The sequence below is a fragment of the Ammospiza caudacuta genome, chromosome 4 (genome assembly GCF_027887145.1).
Source record: "Ammospiza caudacuta isolate bAmmCau1 chromosome 4, bAmmCau1.pri, whole genome shotgun sequence".
NCBI lineage: Eukaryota > Metazoa > Chordata > Aves > Passeriformes > Passerellidae > Ammospiza > Ammospiza caudacuta.
Window position 1 is genome coordinate 65,492,793 of NC_080596.1, and position 21,781 is coordinate 65,514,573.

Sequence of the window (21,781 nt, forward strand, 5' to 3'; positions counted from 1 at the left end):
CACCCAGATGCTGTTTTCCATTCTGGTTTAGACATGTAATTTCTAGGGAGAGAGGAATTCTACTTTTAGAACTTGATTATTTTTAAAGAAAATTTCACCATACTCAGATGCATACATGCTCTGAGAATGCTGCCACTGCCCACTGGGATGGATGGTCCTGCTCAGCTGAGTACCTAATGGGGAGAGGTGATTTGATCTAGGGTGACAAAGGAGCCTAAAACAGGAAGTCTGAGCTGACACAACTCTAACTTGGGTCTTTCTTCCGTCTGTGACAGCGAAGTTGGAAACACAAAGCCTCTTCCTTGGTACTTTGCTTTACTCCTTTCCACAGTTTCTTGCTTGCAACTCGCCAGTTTCCTGCAGAGCATGCTAATACTTGTTAAAACCTCCTCTGTGCCTAATTCTGAATCTTCAAGCAAGGGGGATGTCTCACTGAGGGGTTGCAAAATGCAGCACCATTGCACCTGTACCAGAGCCTGTGTGTACTCAGAGGCTGCTGACATTTCTGTTCTGCATACAGCTGTAGAGAATGTCTGGTTGTGATCTGGAATGAACTTAGATTTGTGGGGCTTTTGTCAGCAGTGATTAATTATCTCCTAGCAAGGTTCTTGATGACTTTCTGATTGCTTTATCTCTCAGTAAATCTTTGGGGATAATTAGTCCATTAATAAATTAATTAAAAAGCTTATTAGTGTACTGTCTCAAATCCATAGGAAAGCATAAAATTATTCACCTGGTCATGTGCTCCTTCATGTCTTTTTCAGAAGTAGGTAGAAGTAGGTAGGCAGAACCTTAATCCATTTTTAAATTTAGATTTTAGGATTTTGAAAAGGAATCAAGTGATGGCACAGAAGTGGTGGAGGCCTGGTGTATGTAAAAAAAAGGTCTAAGAGAAGGAACTGCTCCTAAAAGGAAATGTATTTCTTTGTAGCTACTTTAAATCAGATGGTGTTAAAATGCCTATGAGATCACCACTTACTAAAAAAAAATGAGCTCATTTCCTACGTGACATGGACAAACATTTTTTTGTTGAACCCACAGAATCATGCTTGTGAACCTCATGAAAATCAATGGGGAAAAGTTCAGAGTCCTGCGCCTGGATCAGGGCAATCCCAAGCTGAAATAAAGGCTGGGCAGAAAATGGATTTAGAGCAGCCCTGAGGAAAAGGACCTGGGGATATTGGTTGACAACAAACTCAACATGAACCAGCAATGTGGGCTTGCAGCCCAGAAAGCCAATCATGACCTGGGCTGCATCAAAATAAATGGGACCACAAGGTCAAGGAAGGTGATTCTGTCCCTCTTTGCCTTCATGAGACCCCATCTGGAATACTGCATCCAGCTTAGGGGCTGAATGACATGGACCTGCTGGAACAAGTCCAGAGGACTGGAGCACCTCTGCTATGAAGACAGGCTGAGAGTTGGGCTTGCTCAGCTGGGAGGAGAGAAGGCTCCAGGGACACCTTTAAGCACCTCTCATTACCTAAAGTGGGCCTACAAGAGAGCTGGGAAGGGACTCTGCACAAGGACATGTAGGAACAGGACAAGGGGAATGGCTTTAAACTGACAGAGAGTAGGTTTAAATTAACTATTTGGAAGAAATTCTTCTCTGTGAGGATGGTGAGGCACTGGAACAGGTTTCCCAGAGAAGCTGTGAATGCCCTATTCCTGGAAGTGTTTAAGGTCATGTTGGATGGGGCTTGGAGCTACCTGCTCCAGTGGGAGGTGTCCTTGCCCATGGCACGGGGGTTGGAACAAGATGATCTTCAAGGTCCTTTCCAATCCAAGGCATTCTGTGCTTCTATGACTTAGTTAAGCACTGCCTTCATAATACTGCCTTGGACACCACTTTTATTATTAGTGAAATATAAAGTAGTGTTTGATCTTAAGAATTGTACTGCTCCATGGAAGTGAGTTAGCATGCTTGCTAATTTATTAACCAATAAAGTTATGTTTTGATTAAATATGACAGAAGTCTTTAAACATCTCCATTGTGTTTGGGCACAGCATTGTGCTTTAAAGCACTGAGAATTTGTGGGACTATTTAATGACTTTCAGAAAGGTCACATTTAGAGCAACCTCAATCTGCATCTGCAACAAATGAAGGATACTGATTTGGATATTTGCATGAGCGTGCAATGAGCTTTACTTTGACAATATGTCTAAAGTTAATTAGCCTCCATTTTTCTGACTGTGTAAATAGCTTTGAGGCCAGATCTTTATTTTGGGTCAATGGCAATATACATGTAGCAAATAAAAACCTTGCTTTTGTATCTCTCTCTGTCTAATGGAATAAAGAACTTCACTAACATGCCCAAGGAGCTCTCCAATAGCTGGGTCACTGGGTGTTCAGAAACTCTGGCATATTAAAACAAAACTAGTTCACAAAACAAATGAAATAAACTAGTCTCAAAATTAATACAATAATGGGATAAAGAGAGATAAGTTCAAGCACCTAATTTTATAAGTTTGGTCTTTATGCTATATAAATCCTTAATTTAGAGATCCTGGCTTGTTAGCAAAGAGCATATGGATTTAAGGACGACAAAACTCTAAGGACACAGCAATCTCAACAAGAAGCGTCAGTTGAGGTGTGCATTTAAGTTGTGCTCAGATCTAACTTTTCATTGTTGATGGTTGAAAATTTGAGGAATAAAGGGCAAAAAGCAAAAGTAAATTCTCTTTTTTTACCTACAACTCCAGCTACCACTGCTTCATGGGAAATTGAGAGTGCAACACATAAAAAAAAAGTCATTCTTATCAACAAAAGAATTTTGCTGCCATTTCAGATTTTGATAATCTTCTTTTATACAGAAGATAGCCAGAGTGTTTTCATCATAGGTAATTATCTTAAATTGTATTTACTCCTACACTTTGATACAGAAAGCACTTTGGAAAGAATGATTATTTTTTCTCCAAACTTCTAAACTACTCCTCTACCTTTTGAGCTGTTTACTTTTGTTGTTTTTCTAATGGAAATTAGAAAACTAGAATAAAGATTGGAATAGAAAGAAAATGGCACAGCAGGAAAAAATGAGATCATTGTATTTTGCACATTTCACAATATCTTCTTCTACATTTTGCAGCTATTTTCATGTGATTAGGAAAAAAAAACCCAGACATTTTTAACTTCAGGAGGATGCTTTTAGAACGGCCATCATGCAGTTGGTAAGTATAATGTTTCTACAAGGACACAGAAGCAAGAGTCTTTTGATAGCGGTAGAGTTATGGTGGATTCAAAATTAGTGCAGATAATATGAAAGTCTGGATCATTCATGTCTGCCTTGATATTGAACAAAAGTTCAGCACCTCTGCTTTTATTTTCCTGATTTATTTTATTCCAAAGACCTTTACTCGTGTACAAACCTGCACTCTGAGATAATCAAAGCGCTCCAAATCCAGTGCATTTCTTAAGACTTTCTGCTTGAAATACAGGGGTCAACAAATTGACCAGAAAAGGTACGAAAAATTCTTTCATTCCCATTCTTTTTAATGATAATTGCAGAAATAATTTACTTATTCTAAAAGCAGTTTTTCTCCATGTGCCTGCTGTAACTGAAAGATGGGAAGTTTAAGTTAGATATACAAAAGAAATTCTTCACTGGGAGGGTGGTGAGGCGCTGGCACAGGTTGCCCAGAGAAGCTGTGGATGCCCATCCCTGGAAGTGCTCAGGGCCAGGCTGGATGGGGCAGCTGGCTCTGCTGGGAGGTGTCCCTGTCCATGGCAAGGGCTTTGGAACTGGGTGATCTTTAAGATCCCTTACAATGCAAACCATTCTATGATTCTGTGATTAGATCAGAAGAATCCTTGCATATTACAAGAAGACGTGTATGTACAGAAGACATTAATTAATCCTCCATTCCTGCTCCTAGTGAGTGTATTTATCACAATCCAATCAGAAGTTTAAGGAAATAATTAGTTCATTATAATCAAAACAAAAAAAAAACATGACAAAGCAAACATATCCTTTTGCAAATGAACTCTTTTTCTTTTATTTTTTGGTTTTTTTTTTTTTTTTTTTGTTTTGTTTTTTATTCCACAGCTTAAAATATTATCTCCTTTGCAGTATTTTGTACACCCTGTTCTCATCTACAGTATTGCAGTGAGGTCCCTTTTTTCCATATTATATTGTGTGGATGACATCAGCCTTACCAGGGAAAGGCAGAACTGGGAAAAAAGATTGGGCAGTTATATGGAGGGAGAATGAATTTGCAACTCTTGTGCTTTTAAAAAATTTGCTTTAAAGCCTTTTTCTAGAACTTTCTGGAAACTAAGTATGAAAAATCAGATTTTGGCTGAGTCATCTCCATAGCATTAGTTGTATTTCAGAGATCTCCTCTTGCAAAGGCAGAGAGGGAGAACTATTTTAGGTAACTTGTGTATAAATTAGGTTACCTTTTAAATTGACAGATTTTTAAAAATATTATGCAGTAGCACAGTCTGAGTTACCATTATGGAATACACAACTGTAAAGTAATGACTTTTTTTATTGCATTGGAAAAACTTGAAACTTGAGTCACATCCCTAAATTTTCCCTAATGTGAGCCAGCAACCAAAGTGAACTTCATTACAAGGAATGGCAAAGTATTCAATTTTATAGAAATAAGCCATGGCATCACTTACCTCAAAACTTACAGATCCATTGTGATCAGTGTCAAATGCATTAAACAGAAAATGTGCATATGTTGTGGAATCTAAAATTTAAAGCAGAAAAAGGATTCACAGTAAGTAAATCTTATTTAATAAAATTTAATTTAATTCTATTAAAACTATTTGATACCAAGATATATTTTAATACCAGAATTTCATAGCAAGACTAGCTTTCCAGTGAAATTTAAACTTCCTTTCTGGCAGGAGAGGAGGGATAAGGTATAAATGCAAAGAAACCAAAAATGAAAAATTCTGTCTGGAATATCTCTATTCATTTTTATTCTTGTGTTTGCTAGCCACTGGTACCTGAGCAAATAGCAAAGATGGCATATTATTGTACCCAGAAACAGCCTGTTTTAACAGGAACACTGACTGTGACAGGGATCACATGCCTGCAATGAAGGCTGTGTTTGTTTTCTCCCGTTAAATGAGGGAAGCAGACACTGCCCTCACCACACCCCACGTGTGCTGGTTTTGCTCACAGATCTGCTCCCCAGGCTGAAGCTGATCTTTTCAGACAGCTGCTGCTGCTGTTGTGTCCTATGCTCACCCACAGGTGAGAGGAAATCCTCTCCTGAGAAGCAGATTCTTAAAGCTGGCTTGCTGCTGAATTCCCATGATCATGGCATTAGGACTTGGGAAAATTGGCTGTGACTCACTAAATGGTCAGTAAGACTCTGAAAGATGACCTTAAACAAATCATCCCTTCACTATTTGCATACTTACTAAACCTCCTCCCTAGTGCATATTGACTCATTTCAGAAACCCACACAGCATGAATATAAATCTGTCAAGATTGTAACTTTTGTAAAGATCCTTTCTTCTATTTCCACTGAATGCCTTCTAAAAGGCACAACCTGCTCCAGGAGTAATATATTGCGAGGAGAACACTTATCCAGAGACAGCCCTCTGGATGTGAGGTAGAAGCTGCTGGGGTTAAGGGAAGTCAGCTGTCCTCAGTGTTTTTCCTTCCCTCAAAATCATGCAAATTAATGAAGGATGAGGGCTTGTTTACTTTTAATACTCAATTTTCCCTTTTTACCTCATATGTTTACAATAATTTTAGGCTAATTAACATAAACCTCACAAATTATTCATAAAGGGCAAAGTTTAATGAAATCAGCATCCCCTTTGCAGAACAAACTCCCTCTCATGGAAAAACCTGATCAATGCTGAAATACCATTTTCTGATTTCTTGGCATTAAACCATTTTACCTTTTATATCAATCCTGCAAACCTTTATTTTTCACAGCCCAAAATACTGTTTTGTATTAAACTGAGCAATAGCCTGGCAACACTCAGCTGAAATGCCACTGTGACTTGAGGAACCAGATGTACCAAAACTGAAAGCTTTGTGCTTCACAGATTCAGACCTGAAGAAAATTCTCTAGTCTTACTTCAATATGTTTATTCTGTATTATGTAAGATAATCATAACAAGAAAAAACTACAATCTTTAAAACCTGTCTGTTAGCACATTTTCAGAGAAGTAAATCCCCACCACCACTATTTGAGAGAGTCATTAATTCTTCCATGTGTCCAGTAACCACTGTAATTGCTTAAGCACAACTTGGCAGACACATTCACACTTCAGCTGAAAAATGTAAATTTGTTGACTAGAGTTTATATTAAGCATTTTAATAGTCATATTTTCTATGATCTACTGAGACTTCTGTTGTGCAACAGAATATACTATGTAAATCATCTTCAGGGGAAAAAATGTGTTCTAGAGGTATAATTACTGTAAAAGGAATTTTAAATACCTTCCTATTCTCTTGACACCCATTTCTTAAAAACATCTGAAATATTCCTGGTAATTTTCTGTAGATGTACAGAAAACAGAAAGGGATTTTAATTTTGTTGCCCATATGTGATACAATATACTACTTTTTTTGTATGATGGTATATGAAAAAATGTCCCTACTTGAAAAATATTTTTTCTGGTAACCCCTCTGAAAAAAAATAAATCAAAAGCCTTTTTCAGAGTTGTTTGCTCAAGCAATTCTGGTCTGAAATTTTTTCTTCAAAACCACAGCAGGATGAGGCATGCTAGTATTTTAATTAGAGCTGCTTAGTCTAATTTCCCCTTTTCCCCCCCTAAATCTTGAACATTATTCATTTTAGACAAAATCTTAATTTTTTAAATGAAATACAATTTCTTTCCAAGGATCTGATCTCATAACTAGTAGGCTAATTTGCTATTTTAACAGGTTGAGATAGGAACAGCTCTTAAATTAGAATTCCCTTGAAAAACACCATCAAAGCATTTTAAACATCAGAGGCAAAAATCAGCAATCATTACACATGGAAGAGTAGGACTTATCAAACTACAAGCATGGTCTAATTTGTTCAGAAGTGATAAAGGAGTGTAATAATTATTAAGTGTGTGGATTCTTATCCATGACCTACTGGGCAGGGCTGAAAAAATCACAATTTTCATTTCAGGTGATCCTCTGCAAAAATGCAGGGGGTATATTCATTCACCTGTATGGCAGTGAATCTAAAAAGAAGTTCCTCTAGTGCCCTTTCTGGCATGGAAAGCTTTTTACAAAGCTACTTTTGCCTTTTAAAATACATTGCTTTTGCTGCAATCCAGTGTCATTTCCTTTCCTTTGTTATTCTTGTGGCACCTTGTCTGATTTGTATTTCTCCTGTACCTGTCCGGTCCTGTGAAGTCTTGGAAGTTGCTTGAGGAAGTGACTTGCTGGATGACATTGAAAAATTTCTTTGGTTGCCCTGAAGCTTAAAATCTTATAGATATAATTTTGGTTGTTCAGATATGAATTATGTATTGAATATATGAATTGTCATAATGATATATCGTGTTGTACCTGGTTTTTTAATCACACAGACAATTGGAGCACAGACCTACATGTTTTAATTTGGGGAAAACTTTCAAGATTCTTCTTTCCTCTTTAATACTGGGATATACATAAAATCAGTATTTTAAGAATAACTGAAATTTAAAGGCCTCAGCTGGACACATAATTTTGACATGACCTTAAAGACTTAAGAACTCAACTGGTTTCTTAACTAGACATCCCAGTGCAGTTCTCACCTCCTCCTCCAAAGGATGCCACTGCCCTAAATGCCAGAGGAAGATCAGCATTAACACCAGGAATAAGGGTAGAAATAAGACATTTTGTACATATACATTTTAACTACATTAATAGTTTTTCTTCTCTGTAACAACTAGATCTGGACTAATAAAGATTAGTACTTTAAGATTACATTTACTCTCACAATATCTTTTGACTTCACGTTTAGAACAGGTGTTCTTTCTCTTTGCCCATAAAAAATTCTGGGTGCAACAATAGGAAATATGATAGATTTTTTCTGTTAAGCATAGTAAAAGTGCAAATCACATAGAATTGTTTTCACTACCCAAGGGTAACTACAAAATATAATATTACAAACTGTAATTGTTAGCTTGGTCTAAAAGTTTACAAAGAGAAACAATCAGTAGGCAGGTCAACCCTTCTAGCCTTTTGTTCATTTCTATTGAGTGTGCCTACTTCCTAATAATTTCAGAGATGGTAATCTGCACCGAATGCTGCTCTTTACCTTCTAGGTCTTTATTCAAAATTAAACTAATGGGGAGATATTTTATTCCTACCAATTAATATGGGGTTTTAAATAAAGAATGAAAAGAAGGAGTTCTGAACAGTCCCAGAGAAATACACAAATCTCAAGAGCTCTGGGAGAAGCTGAAGAGGTGGGACTGAAGGGTTGTGGGAGAATATGAAGAGGGGTAACTGAATAGCAAATACAAGAGGAAGAAAAGAGAGGAAAAAAATTGAAATTGAAAGAAATCTGAGGTTCAAGGAAAAAAACCCGAAAGTGTTACATAGTTTTGTATTACCTTCATTGCACTAAAAAGATAATGGAAATAAAAAAAACCCCAAAACTCCTGGAAATCAATTAATTGAAATCAAGGTTAGCATTTAACAGAAATCCCATAGAATTAAAGGCAGGGTTCTGTTGTTGATATGAGAGGGTACCTGCAGTGCCTCCTACAGTTCCTCCTACTTTGAAAGGGTTTTTTTGGGTAAAAGAGAATGGGCAAGAATTTTTAGAAAGCTTAAAGAAAAATAACATAGAGAAACTTGCTTTCATGGTACCCATCACAGGTAGTAACTTCATAACAGTAGACTGACTTCATGTAGATACTGTTGCATTTCATTCAGAAATACAGATTTAAAAATGTGTCCAACTATCAAGGAAGTACCCCTTGAGTTCAGACAGCTTGAGGGAACAATCTTGTTAATTTGAACAAGAGGCCCTTGTCAGACTTAGGAACTAGCAGACATACTGCAGTACTAATTATGTCTGCCAAGTACTTACCTCCCTGTGGAAAGAACTGAGAGTAAATCTCTTTGAAGGTTTCTTCATTGACAACACCACTGGGGCATTCCTGGAAAAAAGTAAATTACAAGAACTGAATACCATCCAAACTGGTGCACTCAGCTCATGTGTTCAGGAGACCATCCACAGCATGTGTGTGACTGACACATTCAAATGTGTGACTTTGCACTTTCAACCAATTATTAATGCACATTATCACACTGAAGTACCTTCCTAAAGAATTCCCATGAGACAAAAACTCCTTCTACGCCATGGATCTCAACTTCATTTGCAACCTGAGTGACACACGTGGGCAGCAGCCACGGTGCTGCTGTGGGTGGAGCTGTTGTTGGAGCGGTTGTGTCACCTGTGTGCCGTGAGCAGTCGCTCCCTCAGCTGCAATCGGCATTTGCGTGGTATGGAAATCAAGCAGGAATGTAAACACTTTGGTATTGCTGAGAGAACATGCAGTCACATTCTACTGCAAGAGTTCTATTCAATGAATTCAAAACACCCTGCCATTAAAGGTCTTGTTCAAACCTCGCACGTGGCATTCACATTCTCTGAACAGGATTCCTTCACCCAGGGGTTTTCTCCTGAAAGGCAGCAAGAGGCCTCAAAGAAAGAAAAAACAATTCTTATCTCATTTACTTCTCCTGTGTTATGCTCATGTGGAATGTGTTTGGAATGGTTTATCCAAGGTGATTTCTTGATTGGACTTCAGTGTGAGTTATTTTGACTCAGTGGCCAATTGGGGCCAAGCTGTGTTGGGACTCTGGAAAGAGTCATGAGTTTTCATTAGTATCTTTTTAGCATTCAGTGAGTATCTTTTCTGTGTTCTTTAGTATAGTATAGTATAGTATTCTTTAATGTATAAAGAATATATAATATTCTTATTATAAGAATATTATAAATATAATGAAGTATAAAATTAGCCTTCTGATAAGATGGAGTCTTCCTCATCATTCTTTCCTTCATCAGTGGCCCTGCATTTACAATACTTGCAGATCCTTTTGCCTCTTTACACCCTTTTCATAAATTGAAATATGTAACACAGAATATGTAGGAAGTTTCTGAATAGAGTGACTACAAAGAAAAAGAAAGGAAGTGAAGGAGAATAAAGAGGATTAAACCAATGACTTATGCAAAGATGTAGGAAAAGCAGAAGGAATACTGTAATTGATTACTATGTCAAGCATAAATATCCAAGACCAGAGAGCTGATTTCTACTCCTGATTTTGCCAGACTGAGCAGAAGACTTTGGGCAATGTACTTAATTCTTTTTAAGCCTTAATTCCTTCTCTAATGCAAAAAGGGGGTAAAAAGCCAGGTATGCTCTTTAAAAGAAAAGGACTTTTAGAACCAAAGGAAAAATAATAAATTAAGTTTTAAGGTTCATACATTTATTTTTGATTATTAGCATGCTCTTTGGACTGAGAACTCAAACATATGTGCTCCTAGTCCTAAACTAAGGAAAATGAATAGCTGGAAATGGACATCAAGAGTAGTGTAACATCCTTTAGGGGTGTAACAGCAACTTTTCCTGTGAGAAAAAATAGTATTTCAATTAGATCAAATAAGAACCACTGAGATATTCATAGTTCTGGCACCTTCTGCTGAGAAACAAATAGTGTAATCTCTAATTGAAGACAAATGCATGGTCTGAGAAATGCATCTCATGTCTAGGATTATCATGCTTTTATGTCAATTATCCTTAACGAAATCAGCTTTTCATCATAACTAAGCACATGCAAACATATAGTAAGACAGAATTCTGTTTAATCAAAAAAATTAGAAACAAACATTAGTGTCAGAGATACACATACAAAATTATTTGTCCCTGGGCACAGAGGCCAATGCAGGCACTGATGTCCCTGATGCAGGCAGAGCTAGAGCTCAGGTCAAAATAAGATTAAATAAATACTGACTGCTGAGCAACACTGCCTTTGGAACCAAAGCCTTTGGGGAATGGGAGGAACAGTGACATGAACCTCCACCCTTCATCAGGTAAGGAGAAATCCATAATCAAGGAGGCATCTGCCTGTCTGTCACGTCTTTGGGTATGAGGGCACTCTAAAACATCTCTCCCTCTTACCAGCTATCCAAAAAGACTCTAGGCAGATAGGCTACTGTCTCTATGGTTTCTAGCAGGTTTATAAGTAACAAGCAATAGGACAAGAGGAAATGGCCTCAAGTTCCCCCAGGGGAAGTTTGGATTGGATATAAGGGAAAGTTTCTTCACTGAAAAGGGTTATCAAGCATTGAAACAGGCTGCACAGGGAAGTGCTTGAGTCACCATCCCTGAAGATATTTAAAAGCCCGTGAGTGTGGCACTTGGGGACATGGTTGAGTTGTGGATCTGGCAGTGCTGGGTTAATGGTTGGACTCGATGACCTCAGACATCTTTTCAACCTTGAGGATTCTATGGTGCTATGATTCCACTATGCTGCTTGTCTTTGGGAAGCCTTCTGGAGTTGTATAAGAGCATGCAAAAGAGCAGTATTTTTACTTGGATTCAAAGTACAATAAAGAAAACATCAGTGAATTCTTCAGATACTCATTGAAATAATATTATAGCTATTCAATGTAGAAAATGTAACAAAAGTATTTTACAACCTCCTCTTCCAAGCATATAATGGTATATGATCTATATCATTCCCAGACCTGCGGGAGGAAGAATAAACAGCCTTTACCCTGAGATAGGTGTGAGTGTGAAAAAACAATGCGGCATTTCAAAATCTAGAAAAAGAAGCAGTGGCTTCTTTCTGCTCTGTGGGTAATTTTTTTTCAGACAAGAGAAAAAAGAGCTGGGCTCATTTTGAACGAAGAGAAAACCTGTATTTTTGAATTTGTACAGGTCAGATGTTGCCTTTTTTTTTCCCTCAGAAGATTAATGAACAATGGATGACAAAACGCACATTTAAAGTCATCTAACTCTGTGACTTGTTAAAACGTAAAACAATTTTTTCCCTTTTCTTTGGCCGACAGAGGCATTCAAATGATTCTAACTTTGCAAAGAATGCACTCCCCTTTTTTACAGGAAATGCCAACAGCTCCATCTCTGTGAGTCCTTAGTCTGAAGCTCTGAAGACTGAGAGTCCCATTTCCTGACTGCATTTAAATTTTGTGATGTTGGAGGAGAATTAGGGATACTCTGCAAAAATCGATATGATTTATTATTTTTTAGTTCAAAATAAGCTGCCAGCCTTTGTTGTTAGAGAAATGTATGATCTACATACCTCTTTTAAAGGCAGTCCTTTTTTTCTCTTTCTTAATAAGCTCTGGTTTCACCACACTGTTTGAAAGAATCATTGCTTGAGAAGGCAACCTACTTTCAGGTTCAAAGAATTCTATACTTCAGAGAATTATATTTTAGCAGAGCCAGGAATGACATTTTGAGTTTCTCTAACTTGTCCCTCTGTAGTTTCCTCTGTTCTTTGCCAGAGCATTGCCAGTAACATTTTACCTTTTCCATCCTTGAAGGTCTGTAGAAATGTGTCCTAAGGGACATTCATTAAAATCTGAGATGCTGGCCAATTACATTTACCAGAAATATCAGCTCAAACTTTTCTTTCTTTAGCACGCATCTTTCCTCTGAGACTTTACATGACAGGGAACGCTTCTGATCTTGAACAATTTCATTCTAAAAGTATATGTGGCCAACGTGATTTACCTCCAGGACTGTACTTTTCTTGACTCATAAATCTGGCTTTATTGTGTTTATCAGGAGATTTGTGCAGTTCAGAGAAAGAGATTAAATATTGTAATTGTTAAGTACGCCCCAAGGTTTTATGTCAAGCTCTTGCTGACTTCTTCCACTGTACCAACTATAATTAAAAAAATCTATCTAACCTTTCATTAAACTCTTATAAAAGAGAGGGGAAAATTAAATAGTTTGAAAGAAAAATGTGAGGCTTATTTAAACAATTTCCTATATTCTTTCTTTCCTTGATCTGAATATAATTTATTTTGTTACAGCAAATTTCTAATTTGCAAGCTTTTAAAATTGCATTAATGTATTAGATTTTCCTTCTGGAGAATAAAAAGGAGGGAATGTTCAATTTGAAGTGAATCCAGTTCTCTCTCTTTTAAAGAGAAAATAATATAAACTGACAAACAGACAGAGAATAATAAATATGGTTCTGCCTTTTGATGATCTCTCTTGTTTCCTATTTTGCTGCTGGGAAATTATACCTCCGGCACATGGTCTTATGAACCACTCCAAACCCTGTAAATTATTCAGCCTCAGACAACTCTCTAAGACAACTGTCCTTCAGTATTTTCTAATATACTGCAGTAGGTGATTCTTCTTTACTACCTAATCAACATCCTTTTCAGACAAGAGGCAAACCAAGTAGACAGCAAACCTCAGAAACAGTGAAATATAGAAAAGAGAATGAAGGAGAAACAAACTCAAAGCTCAGACTTTTGTCACCATAACAATTCTGAATGATGGATAAAGCTGGAGTTTTGGCAACTTTGAATATCTTTCAGTTATAGAATTTTGCATGACAAATTTCCCATCCCATGCTGCATCTGCTGTTTCAGTTTTCATACTGCTTCATTTTACATACATGTTCATGTCCATTGATTTAAATATCTTCTCTTTTTGCATGTACTTATGTGCTGTATGTGCATGTGCCTTCTAGGAATATGCCTTCAGCCTCCTTCTCATTCATGCTGTGGAATCTGATCAGATACTTCCCCCAAAGAAATGTAATTACTTCATTGATTTGATTTAATGAGTTTCTATAATCCAATACATTCATTCATGAGTATTGTAGCCATGTTACTTGGGAATACTTTTAGAATTAAGGATGTATTTACTAAATACCAAAAAGGCTAAAGTGAAATTTTTATCTACCTTAGAGCTGCATGCCAAGAATAAATAAATTTGTAATTTATTGTAAATAAAAAACCAAATAAATTTTTAATTTTGTAACTAATTTCCTGGTAGTAAATTCAAATAAACTTATCCATGCTATATTCATCAGGAATACATTTCATAGCTTATTTATTTTGAAGTGAGAGCAAGTGTGATAAATTTTCTGTCTTGAAAGTACACTTAGAATACAGGGTTCACTTTTGGGATGGGATTATTTCATAAAAAACACAGAACACATATCAGAAATCATCTTTGTGAACAGGGACTGTGTGGCATTTCTGGAGAGCTGATCACACAACTGGCCAACATAGAAGAAACAACAAGAGCAGGATAAAAATCCTGCAGCAGCTAATAAGAGTGAACTTACTCTACCAGGGCTTCAAAGTAGATGATGCAAACAAAATGAAGTGTCTGGGGGAGAGAAGGTTTTGAAGTTGTTAAAAAGAAAACAAGTGTAGTATAAAAAATATCTCAAAAGATATGCTTGAAAGAGATGCCATGCACTAGCCCGTGAAGCAGTCTCATAAACCTAATTCAGAGAAAAAAGCTCTCTCTTGAAATATTTGAAATGGGGCTGAACAAAGCACTAGAAATTAAGACTGGGAAAAAAAAGGCGGGAATAGTCAGACAGTTCAAAAGACTTTTAGTCATTAATACAGATTTTAAGAAATCACAGACAACTGTATTTGTGCTCCTTTTCTTTTTTTTCTTTTCTTTTTCTTTAATTACTTCTAGAAGAACAAATAACAGAAGATTATGTGGGGAGAAGAGAGCTGCTGTTTTCCTGCCCTAGATGTCCCCAAGAGAGCAAAAAATTTGCAGAGGTGGAAATGCAAGCTAAGTATTGTCCATTAGGTTTTGGTAAAATTTAAAGGGGTTGCTTCAACTGTGAATTAAAAGGAAAACTCCCATGTCTTTGTATTCTATTCTAGACAATAATTTCTCCGATCAGCTTCTTTGAACTGGTGCCTTCTGGCCTGCTGCATTGTCAGTATTTGGGCTCCTGCATTTAAACACCTCTCTTTGAAACTACCTGAAAGACAGGAACACTTAGTTTCCTTTGTATAGATTTATCATTCAGCATGTCAGCACATCAGGTGGGAGCTTTGAGGATGCTTTTAGGAAACCAGTGCACGTATGAGATAATTGCAGGGACTACAGAAGAGATACCTGCCTTGGCTCTTTTGAGATTATTCACCCAGCTCTGTTCTCCTTGAGCTTTGCTGTTGGCCTGCTGTAGAAGCCACTTTGTCAAAGCACTGGGAGGATGATTGGCAGGACAGTGTCTCAAACTGCTCACAAAGGATGACAATTTGTTTTATTCTATATTTACACCTATCATTCTGGGGTCGGCCCAGGCCTATGCTATGATGGAACAAGTCCAGACCTTACTTGCCTTTCTTCTGAAAGGCTGCTGAAGGAGCTGCTGTTCATGACTAAGAAACATGCAGAGACAAGAAAAGCAGAGACAGCTGTGGAAGGGATGGTAAAGGATAAAAGCACATGTGCATTGGGTGCCCAGTCAAGAGTACTGGCTCAAAGCCTTACCTAATTCATAGGAGAGTTGAATCCCATTATATTAACATGTGTAAGACACATGAAGACATTTGGAGAGCAGAAATTGTAAAAGCTCAAAGTAAAAGGTGGTATGAGGGTTTTAAATTTTTATTTATTAAGTTTTCATGGAAAATTTGAGGCCGGAATTAATATGCTTTTCATCTGTGGAATATTGTCCCTAATATGTATAACAATATATGCTATACATATGAATATAGTTATAATTATCAATTTCTAGTTCGATGGATCTTCATTTATTTTCTCTAAGAAATAACCTATGTTATTGAAAGTCAACTCAATTATATTGAAACTCAATTATATGGAAAATCACTGGTGCTTTTAACTTCAATTTTCACTTCTATATTTTGTGTTATCAGGAAAGGAACAGGTAATAATTTAACCTCCTGTCTCCTGAAATGGAATTAGTTCTTGGTTTTATTTTTTTTTAATTTGATTTTTCATGCTAGTTTTCTCAGGAGTGGTCTATAAAAAAATCTTTTCCACAACAACTTTTCTTTATTGAAAAAATATTTGATTTGCATTTTTAGAAATAATTCTATGCCATCATATAGAAAGATATTGTAACAAAAAAAGTGATGAATTATGAAATATGTGTAACCAAATTGTATCTTGGGTCACATTTATTTACTTCAGGAGGGCCCAAATGTCTCCCTAAGACAGTTTGCTATTTTCATTTATTGCAGAATCAATCCTTATAGATCAGAATACAAATGAACATACTCTAGTCTTGCATCCTTGAATACAGTTGTGAGCCTAGAGAGCTAATAGTGATGGTGGGAAAGAAGTATTTTCTCCAGTCTTTATAGAAGCTGTATGGGATGAAAGACATACACAGTAATGGTTAGGGAAATGGTTAGGAATGTTTAGGGACAGTTACCTCAGAAGGTCTTTTGTGCCTACTTTTAAATCTCCCTGTGAATTTTCCTATTTTGTTACCAGTGTAAAGGTTAAGCCATTTATAAGACCCAAAAAAAGAAGGCAGACCCAAAGAGAGAGCACTAATTACTGGGTCTAAAGGGACAACTTTACTTTCAATCTTTCCTCTTTAACTTAAAGTATACTAGATTACTTCAGCTAAAGACTCACAGAGGGAACACCTCAGGTTGTTGCATTTTCTTTTCTGTCACAGGAGCTGTAAACTCATAGCTCAGTGGCAACAGTCTGCATTTCTAGGAATGTTGTGGCAGTTTTGATTTGACAGCATCTCCATTGACATTCATTGGTGAAACGCATGTAAAAACTCTTTTCAAGTTTTGTCTCATCAGGTAAAATACAAAACTTCCTTCTACTTAGCTACCTGTAGAAGAAATACAATAATGTGTCCCTGTGGCACAGCAAAGATGTACCACATTTTAAGCCTCCCACTGGAGGATACTCTAATGAACAAAAGCTTCTTTCCACCCCCTACTTGCTATGGCAGTTTCAGAGGAAAACAAGCAGAAATAAAGGAACTGGCTCACATCCAGCATGTGTGGCTTCACACAGTAAATAACAATCAACACTTTGGCTGCTTCCACAACTCAGCAGGCGAGGTGCCAGCAAATGCTTTTAATCAGAGCCACTCTTTGTTTAGCAATGCTCACTAACTAGTGACATTTTTAGATTCTTATTATTAGCACTGGCAGTAAAACAACAGTAAACAACACAGCTAAAGATTTGAACTTGAAAGCTCACCCAAAAGCCTGAAACACCAAACTTCATGGATGAGTCCCAGGCATCTGAGTGGTGCTTAGTGTTTCTGACCTTACTTGTCACTGCAGGATGGCGTTTTACAATCCTGACTTGACAAATAAGCAGGAAATATAATTAAACTAAATGCAGCAGAACCCATACTTCAGCAGCACAGCTTGTTGTAAACACTGTGGCAAACACAAGGTGCTCACCCTCCTGGGAAAAGCTGTATTTAGGTGAGCCCTGCTTCAGTGACTTGCCTTTCGCACATTCCCAGGTGAGTTCTTTTAATCAAGTCCTTTCAAATCAGCTGAAATCCTGGGTGAGAGGAGAAGGAATAGCTCCATATTACAAAGTGCTGGTCCCTTGGGTGTATTTCATTAGACCCACCTGAGTGATTCTCTTGAGCAGAATGGAGACCACTACCAGTCCCTAAAAGCAATATTTTAAGGTAGATCAATTTCATTCTTTAACACCATGGAGGCATTTATTTTGTTTTTCCTAGATGAGGGTGCTTTTGTTTATCCTAGAAGCTCCTTGTATCCTTGAAGAATGGAAGATTCACTGAGGAAGAAACTGTACTAACAACTTTCTGCTAAAAGTTAGTGGACTTGCACCAGAGCCATATCAGAAAATGGAAAATCCTGAATATAGCTAAAGGCATTTATGAAGCAGAAACAGCATGACAGGGTGAAAAAATATTCTATATCCTGTCTTAAATGCTTGTCAATCAACTGGAGCTTGATACTAAGTACTGACATCAAACCAAATTTTCGTTTTAATAATGAAGTAAGAACACTCAGTTTTGAGTTCCTGAGACACACGACTGAATGAAAGATAGTCAGGTTGAAAGTGTGTCCTAAGTCCTGCTATTTCAGTATTTTTCAGAGCAGTTTTTCTTTGTTTCTTTCAAAGATGTGCAATGGTAAAATCAGACAGGTCAATATTTGCTTAGTGCTAAATACAATGAAAATACCAAGGAATTTCAGTGCCTACAGCTTGCAGAAATGGCAAAGAACATAAAATTCAATGGGGACTGGTTTAGACACTGAAAATCAAACACTGTGCTCATTATTTATATTTTATATGGTAATACATTTACCCTTTAACAAAGGTTTTTGCTTTCTCCACTACTGACAACACTTTGTCTCAGGAGAAGGGCCCCAGCAGTGCAAATAGAAGAACAAATGTGCTTACCTGCATAAATATTTATAAAACTGAGCCTGACATTAGCATAAGTTGGAGCTGATTCACCAAGTACAGTGGGGGAAATCAGACACAACTGAGGCAGTGATGTGAATTGAGGCTGCTGTGTGTGGGTGAGAGAGGGAGATGTGGTCTGTGGGAAGAAATGCCTCTTCCCTGTCCACACAGCGAGGGCAATTGCCTCATCCTAGAGGAACTCTGGCACTCAGTGTCTGAGACAGGGTCCCCTCCCCAGGCACCAAACCTCACGGTCTCTTCTGTGCCAGCCCAGTCCAGCACAGCTCGCTGACACTTTAATTCTGCTGCCCAAAGGTCTCCCCAGAGCCTCCTCGACAAGGAGAAGACACTTGACCACAAGAGCTCTATTGCTCATGGTGATCATGGAAGGACCAGAGTGGGCTTTGTGGCCATACATCTAAATCCTTTTGAGATGGAGGGGTAACAGTTTCATATGGTAAAATCCTCCAAGGGAGGATTTACCATTACTGCTTACAAAGAAGATATTATTCCTATAATTCAAAGACATAAAGCATAAGAATGGAATTTGAAGTTTAGCAAGCCATACAAACTGATAATTCTTTTAGCACAGCAAAATATCTAAATAAGCTATGTGAATCTCCTTTAGACTGTTGTGGAGCTTTCCTTTCCTGATTTGTAGATACTCAATTGCTTTTGGCAGCATATCTAAAATTTATAGCATAAGTCAAATCATTGGAACTGAATACTCAAATAAACCTATACAAATGGTGATTGATATTTTCTGGCATATTTTCATGAAAATATGGGCAGCATAGAGAAATAAAAGACATTTCTCAGTTAAAACAGGTAACAAGAAGAATAAAAAGAGACAACTAGAGAATCAGATAAATCTAAAAAAGTCGTCTGTCAATCAGTTTAGGCCTAAAACCAGATTTTTTTTCTCATAGTTGTATCATTCCTTATGGAGAAACATTGAGGCTGAAATTGCTGGACATAAAAACTTCTGCTAAGTTTATGGCACATTGAATTTGTCTTTGTTCCATAACCACTGATTTTGAGAACAAAATAAGAATTTAAGGCTGTTATAACTTATGTTCCATCACAGGGGTGGTACAATCCCTCTTTTACAGTTAAGTAGACTGTTGACTTGGTAGCCTGTGCATCTAAATACAGTGCTTAATGCTGGCATTTTAAATCACCAGAAAAATCATAATCATGTCATTGTTCTGATATTTGTAATTGCTTGTAGTAGTATGTCAGACACAGATACTGGTATATTCAGTCACTGAGAGTTCACTTTGAAAAATTGTTCTTGGCACTTCCTTTTTGTGAGTCCACTGTGAAGCTGATCACAGTGTCAGAGATGCATAAATAGAGTGAGTAAATAATTGTTAGAAATGCATAAAGTACACGTAAAGCACTTCCTAGATCAGTGTTTTTTCAGGCATGAGTTTACTGTGATTTCCACCTGACAGATATGGAGCCTGGCCATTGAGGGGCAAAGTATCTCCCTCAAACACACTGCCCACACATTTCGCTCTTAACACCGAGGAATTCAGTGCTCATTTTCCTCTCCTCTGGGGATGAACTTTTCTATCTCCAGCCCCTGGGAAAGTTCAGTTTCCCACAGCCACCAGCCCCCCACTGGCACTCGCCACTTTGTTCCCAGGACGTGTTGGAGGAGGCTTTGATCAGCGGCTGAGAAGCAATCTCTCCGATAGCCAGGGACCCTCTGGAAGGTTTTGGCTGTCAGAGCAGAGACATTAAATCAGGCAGCTGTCAATGCGGAGCCCACGCAGGCCCTGAAGCACTGGTATAATGGTCTCAGGCAACCCAGAAGGCTTTTAGCGTGATAGTTAAGGCTTTTAAAGGTGTGTGGCAGTTAATAAGCCAGCCAGAAAGCCAAAAGGTTGAAGTCTTTAGACTTCTAGTTTCATGCTGTGTTTACTGAATCATGCTGTCTTCTGAGTTATTGGCTCCTATTTCTTCTCTGACACTCACCGTGTCTAAGATCTTTTAAGAATATTTCACAATGGAATTCATTGGGTTGAATAAATTCCATTACTTGAAAGCTAATATGAGAATTATTCACATAACTGAAGTGCAACTGCACAAACGTCCAGCTTATCTAAAGAATATAAGCTCTGTCAGACACTTTCACTCAAAGGTAAATGCAGGTTGACCCAAGACTTGTAATAAACTTCCCTGACACTGAAAGACTTGACCTTGAGGCTTTGTCACTAGTGATTTGCTATTTTATTTGAAGATTTACCAGTGTTTATTTTTAACACAGATGTTTATATAAAGACATTTGTAAAAAGAAAATAATTCTGTTGAAATAAAGGAATGACATTCATTTGTTTCACTTATTTCTGACAACACCTATATGTTGCTAATTTTGTTCACATTGATCAGAAATTTAAAGTAGAAAAAAATATAAAGATCCAAAATCATTTGGAAATTCCTGGGATCCATGACAGATACCCGAGTCCAGCACAAAAAAGATTTATCTATCAAGTCCATCCAAAAGGTTGAACTGCACCATCAAGAAGTTTCACCAGAAGGTATATTTATTCCCTCTCCCCTCATTTTGCAGGCTTAGGATCCCCACCTGAAAATACATGTGTCCACATGCTGCATCTAAATTGGAGGGGAACAGAGAGGTAACTTTGTATGAGATTAAATAAAGAATTATAACATTTTGTACACAAATTCTATGAAAGTAATGAAACTGGTAGCAAGAAAGCCAGGTAGAGGGATTTTTGAATGCTGCTGTCTCGATTAATAAATATTCTCACAGAACAATTTTACATTAACCTGTGTGTTATAAAGCACAATGTTTATAGCAGTTGTAGTTAATATGCATTGCAGCTCATGAAGAAAAGGCGATGGGCAGAGAAAGGAGAGTAAGATGTGTCTCTTTACTAAATTTTTAAATTACAACTTCATCAAAGCTGCATTGCACCAAAAGTTACTTCTCTAATGTTGGTGATTACCCAGAAACCAAAATCCAACCACTGCACATAACTCAAACACCAGGCTCTGTAGTGCTTAGCCCAGATGCTGCAAAAAAGTGACTGCAGTGAGCTGAAGCCAAAGACGACATTTGGCCGCTTGTATTCCAGTACATAAACATTTATATTCCAAACTGATGCACATAAAATCTCACGTGGTAGGAAACAGCTCTTCCAGCAGATGAGTTACACTGAGCCTCTGGCTGGTAAAGCAGAAGGTCTGCACTGCACTTCAAGTGTCAGCCAGGCACTAGTGAGCCCCAGGGAGAGGCACCAGAGCACAGGATAGTATTGCCAGTTCCAAATAGGAGGGGCTCACAAGCATACAGAACAATAAAATTCCACTACAATCTAAGGTGAACTTTTTTCCCCCCTTTTTCTTTTTTTCTTTTTTTTTTTTTTTAAGAAGAATTTTAGAGGCATTTGGTGCTCTGGACTACTATTACTATTGGGT

General features: G+C 37.5%; 1 protein-coding gene across 8 annotated transcripts in view; it reads right to left on the reverse strand.

Annotated features, from left to right (window-relative positions):
* KCNIP4 (potassium voltage-gated channel interacting protein 4) overlaps nucleotides 1-21,781 on the reverse strand; it is a 392,779-nt gene that overhangs the window by 11,204 nt on the left and 359,794 nt on the right. For all 8 annotated transcript variants that reach the window (XM_058802950.1, XM_058802944.1, XM_058802943.1 and 5 more), the window contains 2 exons: nucleotides 8,995-9,064; nucleotides 4,625-4,695 (listed from right to left, as the gene is read on the reverse strand). In XM_058802950.1, coding sequence (XP_058658933.1) covers nucleotides 4,625-4,695; nucleotides 8,995-9,064 — 141 coding nt within the window. The remainder of the gene's footprint in view (nucleotides 1-4,624; nucleotides 4,696-8,994; nucleotides 9,065-21,781) is intronic.